General features: G+C 33.2%; 1 protein-coding gene across 1 annotated transcript in view; it reads left to right on the forward strand.

Annotated features, from left to right (window-relative positions):
• FOXP2 (forkhead box P2) overlaps positions 1-10,000 on the forward strand; it is a 667,025-nt gene that overhangs the window by 386,141 nt on the left and 270,884 nt on the right. Inside the window, exon 4 of the mRNA XM_030549047.1 lies at positions 6,954-7,131. Coding sequence (XP_030404907.1) covers positions 6,964-7,131 — 168 coding nt within the window. The 5' untranslated portion in view covers positions 6,954-6,963. The remainder of the gene's footprint in view (positions 1-6,953; positions 7,132-10,000) is intronic.

The following is a 10,000-nucleotide window of genomic DNA, read 5'->3' on the forward strand; positions in this document are numbered from 1 at the left end:
ACCATGAGGTTTAAGGAAAGAAGTGAGTCAAGCAAGGCTAAAGTACTGTTAGGACAGAAGCAGACACTCAAAACTCTGATGAGCAGAGACATCCATGAGGGCTGTTGCAAGATCAGCCGAAGGGAATTGGGTAGAAAGGTGGGCCCTGTATATGCTAGTCTGCAAGCCTGCAAACTCAACGACAAGCTTTTTTTTCTTTTCTTTTTTTAAACACACACACACACACACACACACACACACACACACACACACACACACACACACACACACACACACACAAAATTTTCCAGCTAGGCAGATCTTCCGTTGCTCTCACAGTTCTAATTATTTCCTACTGCCCTAATGCTTTCTCACTATTAAATTCTCCATTGACTATAATAAAGTCTCCCTACTCTCAAGAGCTTGGAGAGATTTTTTTTTTTTTTTAAAGACTGAAAAAATGGTGATGTGAGGAGGAGAGTGGAGGAAAAGAGACTAGCTTGTCAAGGTGGGGTTTCCCAAGCTATCACAGCTCTAATAAGAACCTTATCATGAAATGGGCTATTCGTTTGTGTGTGGGATGTAGTAATGCACTCTAGCAAGGTTTTGTCACTATCATACACATAAGGCATGCGTTTTACAATACTATACATGCTACTAATGTAGATAACATTGGCTTATGTAAAGATGAATGATTATTTTCCATTGAAAATATAAAGCAATTTGAAATTAGTTAGATATTGCTTCGTTTTTGGGGAAGGTGGAGTGTTTTGTGATGGGGCAATTGCTGCAGTATGTTCCTGATTTTTAGAAATCAAGTAAATTACAGCTTTTCAGGATTCGCCAAGAACATTTTTATGAGTCCAAATGAACTGAGATGGCATGAATCTAAAAGCTACTGCATGTTCAAATATGGAATAGTTTGAATATGATACTATACTTTCAATATGGATGTTGGTAGCAGTTTGAAAAAGCAGCACAGCTGATCATCAGGTACACATACGTTATATAGAGAGCGGAAGAATTTGTAGCCAATAACATGGAGGTAAATGTGTTGTTCTTTTAACTGCAGTTAACTGTAAAAACAAAAACAAAAAACAAAACAAGATTGGTTAACCTGAACTAAAACATTCTAATCCGTGCCAAGTGCACCTGTTAAGGTAGAATGTTGCACTACAAAGAGAAATGACATAATTCTTTGCCAGTATGCTTGCAGTACATCAGAATTGCTATATATATGCTTATAGTCAACTATTATAAATCTTACTTTCTGTCAATTATATAATCTCAATTGTCAATTTTATTGTAACAACATATTCAATAAACAGTGTTAGTGACTCACCATATGATTGCTCAGTTTGCATTGTGTATGTAGTTATTTTCTGTTTTGTAATAGTCTGTATATCTTAAATCTGTCCTTGTTAATTTTCGAACAGTTACTTTAATCCTAACTAATATCATAAGTCATAATTATGTTTTAATAATAAAATGGCTAATTGGCTTTGAAGATACTATCTTTTTTGCCACCAAAATTTTAAGTTTTTTTTTTGAAGATGATGAGCAAGCTTACTGAAGCAAATATAGTATATTTCTGTCTGTTTAAGCAAAGATTGGTAGTGTAATTCAGAACTTGAAGTTCAGCTTGTGTGAAATATCTTTCAGCACAGTGCGTATTTACATTCTACATTTTTAGAGGGAAAACTTCTTCGTCTTTCAAATGACAGACACCACTCTTTACATTTTCATACAGTTGTGAGTTCATTGTTTAATATATCGTAGCACATTAAACATTTTAAAGGTGCGGTGTGTAAAACAATTTAAGTACTAATTGACCTAATTATTACAGTTAATAGTATTCATTTACTCTACCTTTTTTTTAAAAAATACTCACTGAAGTAATTTATACTTACACTTAAATAATATCTTGAAAGACAATATGTTTTAGTTAAAACAACAACGAAATCTTTAAAAATATTCAATGTGCTTTTACAGTTTTTGTTCTTACACATTCAGCTATGTCCTTCATATTTGGCATTTTGATTTATTAGGCAATCTTAAGTATTAAAGACTTTTTGCATACTAGCACTAGCCTTCAAATGCATTGTGCCTGGTGTCAATGATGAATTAATTCCAGTAGAGCACAAAGTTGCCATTATTTAAACGCAACTTTTCACCCTAACTTCTACATCATAATCAAGTTTAAAAAGCAGAATTCTAGCGAAGCTATTATGAAGTATGAATTCAAGGTTACCTTAAAGAATTTCACAGTGTTATATGTTCATGATATTGTATGTTTGTGTGTGTGCGTGTGTGCATGTATGTGTGTGTATATATAAACTCTGTTTGATGCTATGCTATGTTGTCACTAGCATTACTTTTAAAAGAAAGGTTGCTCTGATTGCTTTATATATGTTGCATATACCTTGGTTCAAAACATTTGGATTTTAAAGCTTGTTTTCTGAGTTAAATAAAAGTTAAAAAATTTGTCACAGTTTCACCCTATTTCAGCCTTGGGGAGGAGAAAGTCTTTCTGATTTCTAAAACTGTGGATGAGTTGTGATGGCCATAATTCATTTCCATGTTTAAAGTGTCTGCATGTATTGTTACGCAATACAGTCATATACTGTTTTTTCCTCTGTCTAATTCTGTGAAGATGGTGTCCTTTGGAGGGAAAAGAAAAATTAAACAACTTGTACGTTATAGTGTATTTTAAACTAATACCTTACATCAGGTGTGAATGAGTAAGAGTTTGATATTTTCTCAGCCAAAACACCCTGATGACCTCAGGGTCCAGGCCAAAAATACCAAGAATATCCCCCATATGAAAGAGTGGCACCTCTAATTAAAGGCATAACTTTTCTCAGAAAGAAGGACCCCTGGTGGTGGTTCAGGTATCTCATGTACTGTATGTATTCTTGTTCAGAAGTTGAGAACCACACTTGAACATCACAGTCAACACAGACCTGCAAAAATGTAAAAAACATTGCTGAAGTCACACAAGGAAATGAATATTTCACACTCTACAGTTTTACACCAACAAAAACTATACCTCTTAGGGAAAAATAAAACAAACAAGGCTAGCATTCAGTATTACCCTATCATAAAGTAAGGAGGCCTAATTGAGCTATGTCTTTATATCCTGCTATTTGTACAAATAAAAGACCACATCCTGATGCAAAATAAACACAAAAGCACTGTTGTGACTATAAAAGGGAGTCATATACTAATTTATATAATAAGTGGTTGTGCACGCTTTATTCAAGATTATGGCTGCAAGAAATGGCATGAATTGCTGGGTGTGTTTAATGCTGGATTATAGCAATTTGAAACATGTCAAACACATGGCTAATGCCTCATGCTTCACTCATTCTTGCGTAAACCTGCATAGCCACCATCCATTATACCCTTGGTAACAACACAATTCTGCAAGTAAATATTGTTACACTAAGTAACCTTTCAATTCAAGTTGTTTAGGAAGAGAAAATGCAATCTTGTGCAGTCAGTTCCAGTGTCAGTTTAATGTTTCAAAAGGGAAGTGGTGTAGAGAATAAGTATCTGTACAGTGACTTGCTGGTTTAAAAAAACCACAAAAAACTTAGAGTTTACTGCAGGGGCGAAAAGTAAAACTGTATCTTCTAACTTCATAGGATGTGTGGAGTTTTTTGATGTAGGTTATTCCCTATGTATAATGGCAGAATTAAGAATTCAACATGCAGTGCAACCCAATGCTAAAATGATAATCTATACACTCTCTTCCAGTGAGCAGCAAAGACTTCCCCACCACCGCCACCTTTGTTTAAAATATCTAAAGACAGAGCTTTCTGTCTTACCTTTAACAACAAGAGTTTTGGAATCACAGCAAAAGTGTGTGCATGTGTGTATGTACGTACATGCTCATGAATATGAGAGAGAGAGAGAGAGAGAGAGAGAATGTGTGAGAGAGATTAACGTGTGAGTATATAGATATGCATGCATGTGTAAATATTTTCCTCCCGTCCTCTTTAGAAGTATTCAACTTTAAGTTTTAATTTCTGATAATCAGTGCTTGAAAGATGTCAACACTTGTTTCTTTTGTATTTATTTATGATTGTTTTGCTAATGTAAAAGTAAGAAAAACAAGTGCCTTGTTCTGCCTGCTATGAAGTTTGAGCTCAAAATTATCTCCACACCAATATTCTGAATTCTTGATAAATATTTTCGGCCCTCTAATTGAAGGGGATGAGGATGTGATGATATGCAAAGAAATACAATAAAATCAATATAAGGGTGTGTGAGGGGGAGAATTCTATACTCTCCTCTTTTAACTATCCCTTTTTTTAGCTGGCAGTAGTAAGAAGTGGAGGCATGGGTTATCCACCAAATCTAGCCCAGTTTTGGCACTACATCTTTTAACAGTATTCTTTAGCTACCTGAAAGGAATTTTATTCTGAACATTACATTCTAGGGATTTTTTTTTCTTTTACCTAAAGAAACGTCAAATCTTTCTTCTACTTCATCTCCAAATAAATTACGCATTGTAATATTCATAATCTATAGTTGCCCTTCTCTCTGCATGTCCATGTTGGGCCAGAGCCTGTTGTTTTCTACAGCAAGGAGTATCATTCCTGGGCATGTTTTGTTAAACCAGGTTCTGCTGGCTCACAGACACTTTGTAACTTAAAATGCAGAGCCCGAAATACACTCCAGGGCTTTGCAAGCATACAAAATCCACAAGGCATAAAAACCTTTGTTAATATGAACTGGAAGATGTTTAACCCCTCTCTTCTAACTCTAATGAAAGAGCCAGATATGTGTAAACATAGAATTGTTGACTTTTTTTAATTTTCAAACTATTTGCTAATGTTTGATTGCTTGATTAAATTATATTCACAGCCCTTTTTTCCTTTTAATCCACACGGTTGAATATAGTGTAATATTAGAAATTTTAAGAGTTTGAACCTGTCTGTTGGGTCAATCTTTGTCTGGCTGAAGGGGGATTAACATTTTAAATTCTTGACTCTCAAACTCCATTTAAAAATACAGTTCATAAGATGTTTTAAGTGGATTTCACTCTGATACACATGCCAAAAGTGTTTATTGAAAGTAAATATTATAAAAAATTATGCCTGCTTCCACAGTTGTGGAAGACCCGCATTAGAATTTTCATATAACTACTAAAGGCAATCAGACTCTTTTCTCTGAATATTTTAAACCATTGTACATGTAAAATTTATGCCTAATTTGAATACTTATTAGCTGCCTAATCTCAGAAAAGAGTATTAGGTTTGTTTTCTTCTTGTAAAATTTATCACTGTGTGTATCACATTTTCCATGTCTATTATTTTTCTTAGTTTATGTTCAATAGAGTGTTTAACCAAGATTGTTTGTATATAAACACATCTGGTTCTGCAGTTGTTTACTATAGTTATTACAGCTGCTCTCTTTTATGTTAACTATGTTCATGTTTGTTTAATTTGTATCCTGTTTGTTCTTGACCAGAACATCCTTTAATAACTTATATTTTACTGTCTCAACTTTCTTCACACAAAATGCACATTCACTTTTTATTTATCTTGGAAGTCCTCCTTTGTGTTAATTTATACATGGGTTGATTAAAATCCTGTGAAAGTAGTTTGTGGTATTGACCTGTTATATGTTTTGTCATGATATGGAAGGATTTTGTACATAGTTGGAAGGAAGTGAGAAGGTTCAACAATAAGTTAAATTACAGGCTTTTTTTTCTTTAACTGAGTTCACTTAAACATATTATTTATCTACATACTGGTATCTTTATAAACATATCATAAGTGAGATTATTTTTGGGATTCTTTCAGGACACTGTGTAATAATACGTGAGAGTGAGGTACATTTGATACCAGTTGTACAGTATAGGACTTAGGTAGCTTTGAGAACAGAAATTGACCTTTCCATATTATACATGCAAAATGCACCCTGAAATTCTGGTTTGTGAGGGCACATTGGTTCTTTATTTACTGGAAGGATTTCAACTGATCTTGGCAGGACATCTCATTGCTATCCTGAAAGTACAGTATATTTATGCAGTGAAAATGATAAAACATTTATTACTGTAGAGAAGGTAATATGCATAATTTATGCTGTTTTTAGCACAATCATTAGTGATATTCTTGATAGATTTTATTTCCAGCTTTCATATCTAATACATGCCTGGAAAATTAATTTTATATCTTTCATTTATTTGCCTATGTTAAAATTGAGTTTTAAGTCATCTTCAAGTGAACAGTTTGATTGCTGCTCATGCATAAGCTTAATTACTTCCCAGGAAGGACAGTATTAAATGTTTTAAATGTCAAAAAAATAAATGAATATCAGCCGTTTGATTAAAAAAATAGGCAATATCTGACGTGTTTGCAGCAGGAGCTTTTTCTTAAAATGCCTCCAAGGCAAAATTTTATTTAGTCACAAAAAAGGAGAAGCCCATTATACTATTTATCATTGGTTGATACCATATGATTTGTAACACCCTTACAAAATTTTAATTTTGTATGATTAGCTGTGCATCATTAAACAACAGCCTTGCGTAAGATATGCTGTAAAATTCTGACAGAATCAAGATAGTGAATATTTTAAATAAGGCTGTATGGTCATCCATGGTTGTCAAAGCAAGATAATAGGAAATATAGAGCGGAGTGTGAAATCCTGCCTTCATTTAAACCGGTTTTATAGGTAGACTTTAAAATGTAGGCGTTCATAAATGCTATTGACCATGCTGCATGCATGGTATGTTATTTGACTGTTAAATGTAACCACACAAAGATAGCTTATAGAAATCATAATTTCAGTGATTAGCATCTGTATGAAATCAGAATTTGTATTGCATTTCTTGGTAAATGACTATGCACTTTTTTTCCTCTTCTAAGGATGCTGTCTGTGTAATTGGCAGAGAGGGACATCTTGATAATGGAAGTGTGAAGGTGTAACGTGTGTGTTAATTGATACTTCTTAATCACTTTTAGGTATTAAGTCATGATGCAGGAATCTGCAACAGAGACAATAAGCAACAGTTCAATGAATCAAAATGGAATGAGCGCTCTAAGCAGCCAATTAGATGCTGGCAGCAGAGATGGAAGATCAAGTGGTGACACGAGCACTGAAGTAAGCACAGTAGAACTGCTGCATCTGCAACAACAGCAGGTAAGTTTTGTTTTGCTTAGTGTTTGTTCTTAAACAAATAAAGATGTTTCTTTACTTACATCCTTATATAGATTTTGTATGTGTAGTGAATGTAAAGTATTGTGTAAGCCAAAGAGTACAGTGCATTATTTGTTGTTGTTTCTGTGCATGGTAATGCTGAAATACCAAGATATTGTTTTCATATTAGTAATATCTTACTAGCACTGTAATATGATACATGTGCTCTTTTACTAATTAGGTTTGCATAACAAATTTATAAAAGTTGCTATGAAGCTTTTCAGTAAATGTTTTTAGAACCTCTAGTTTACTGTGTGATACTGTGATGTAAAATGTAATACTTACTGTTCCACCAGAGGGCCACATTACTTGATACTTTGCTTGCTTATACGATGAATTGTTCCAAAGTCTGAGCTAAGGTGAAGAGCTCAGAGTGACTTCTCACAACACAGATGATCTGCTGTGATAGTTATAAATACAAAATACTGATTAGTTAACATCTCCTGAAAGATAAGGTCTACAGTTTATTTTATGTATGTGTTGATATTGTTGAAAAGCCTAACATATATTTATAGAAGGAGGCAAAAACTTTTATATAGATAGTTCCATTTTGACATTTTGAAGTTTTAGTTCTTGTATATGCCATCTAACTGCAGTTTATACTTCTAAAACTAGAAAAACAAGCTGCTGATCAACTAAAAAGAGAGTTTCTATTAAAAGTCAATTAATTAACAAGTACAGTTGTTTAATTTTGCGTCACTGTAAGGTTTATTTTCCTTCTAACCATATGCAAACTTAATCTCTTCTTCTTTGCCTCCAGTGTGTAAGCCAAAATCAATTTTAATTGGTAAGCATCTGAGAACTGATTTTCCAAAATGCTGAGCACCTCTTTTAAGCTGCTGGATGCCTTCAACACCCACTCATCTCTGTAAATTAGGCCCCCAATCTCAGCACCTTTCAGGGTTTCACCTTAATTTGTAAATATTGATTTTTTTTTTTTATTAACAACACCTGGATTTGATTACTGAAGGGAAAGTAGTGTCACTTAACGTGAAACAGTATAAAAAAGCAGATTTGGTAGAGAAACATATATAATAGTATATCTAAATTACTCAAATTTGGGCCTCTGAGATAACCCAGGGCATAGTGACTTTTAAAAGTTAGTTGTTCTTAATGCTAAAATTAAACAGTTTCACTAGGTACATTGACCATTAAATATTTGCAGTAATGACAGAAAGTGTGGAAAAATTAAATAAAATAGTTATGGTTGAAATCTGAGAAGTTAAGACTCTTACATCTGTTCGTTCTTTCAATTGCAAGTGTATTTTATTTTAACAGCTGAGCACTTACTGTATTACAGTGTGAGGAAATGTATTTTTCAGTGCCCTCTAAGTACTTAGTTGTCTTAAAACTATATCTTTTTCACATTTTATATTTTCATATGAAAAGCAGGTCATCGCCTTTATTTAAGAATTTGAAGTTGTTAGTGTTTAAATATTTATTAAACTTCTAAGAAATAGGTCATTTAATATGTAAAAATGATTTAAAAACCAAATTTAACTGTAGTACTTTACACCACAAAACATATCAATAGAATAATATGCCACTTACATGTTCCTCAAAGCAGCAGCCCTAGATGTTTGCAGCTCATTTGTCCATATAGTCTCAGATTCCAGTACATAGCATTTGCAAAGACCACAGAGAATAACAATTGAAGATGAAAATATCCAGTAGAGTATTAATAACAGACAGGTTCTGAGGGGACAGGCTTAGAAGTGACAATCTTTTCTTCAAAACTGTGATTATATCTTAAATAAGCAGACAGGCAAAGTAAAACTATGGGTACACTTAATAGGACTCAGGAGGCATTTTATGATAGGGTCTGCACCATAGGATTTAAATACCACCTGAGTTTGGTGTATAAATCCTTCTACAGAACATGTTGATGTAAAACGTAAACATGGAATGTGATCTCCTTTAGGTGATTTGCATATCTTTATACTACATTTCTTTGTATTTCCCCCCTTAAATGTTATTTAAAAGAAAAATGCAAGCTGTGTTTATTATTACCATTGTAGTAACTTTCTAGATCAATACTTTTCTTATGTGAATTACTTACTAGACTTCCCTGTGTTACCTAAATGTGAGCCTTAAAATAAACTCATTGTTTATTGTGGTTCTATCTCTTATGTGTAAGTAATAATGTGAAGTGCTGTTACTTTTAACATGAGTATATTTTCTGCAACTGGACAGTTAGTTCAAGTGTTGCTAATACATCAGAACAGGTATTTGAGCAAAGCAGAATTAAGAGATGAGCTTTTCAATTTGGCATGAATATTTACTGGTTAAAGTTAAACATGATGATTGATGCTTATATACAAGGAGCAACTGAGATTACTTTAAATTGCTTAATAAGATAGGACTGATCACTTAGCTGAAACATCTTTTTCGACGTTTGATCAGAAACTGGTAGATTTACGTAAAGTAAACAAAGTTAAAATATCAGTCTCCATTGAGGCTTTTGTGTGGAATTTTTTCTGGATTTTGGACAGTCCTGGTTTTGGCTTGATTAATTATATAGCTGTGATGCTTATATAGGATTGGGAAGTTTTGAATTAAATAAGACAGTTATTCTTCATCCATGTATCAAGACAGATTGAAAGTATTCTATAATATATTGTTATATATACTCGATGATAAATGGATTGGGTACTGTCACTAGTCATCAGGTCGGCTTTAAAGATATATGGCTAGACTGTAAGCAACTTTTTATCCTAGTGGCTGATATTTATCAACCTGTAAATATTGTTAAAATAAACATATATTTTTAATATTGAAAATGTGATACAATGCATGTAACCAGTTCAAAGTT

This window comes from Gopherus evgoodei, chromosome 1 (assembly GCF_007399415.2).
Source record: "Gopherus evgoodei ecotype Sinaloan lineage chromosome 1, rGopEvg1_v1.p, whole genome shotgun sequence".
Taxonomy (NCBI): Eukaryota; Metazoa; Chordata; order Testudines; family Testudinidae; genus Gopherus; species Gopherus evgoodei.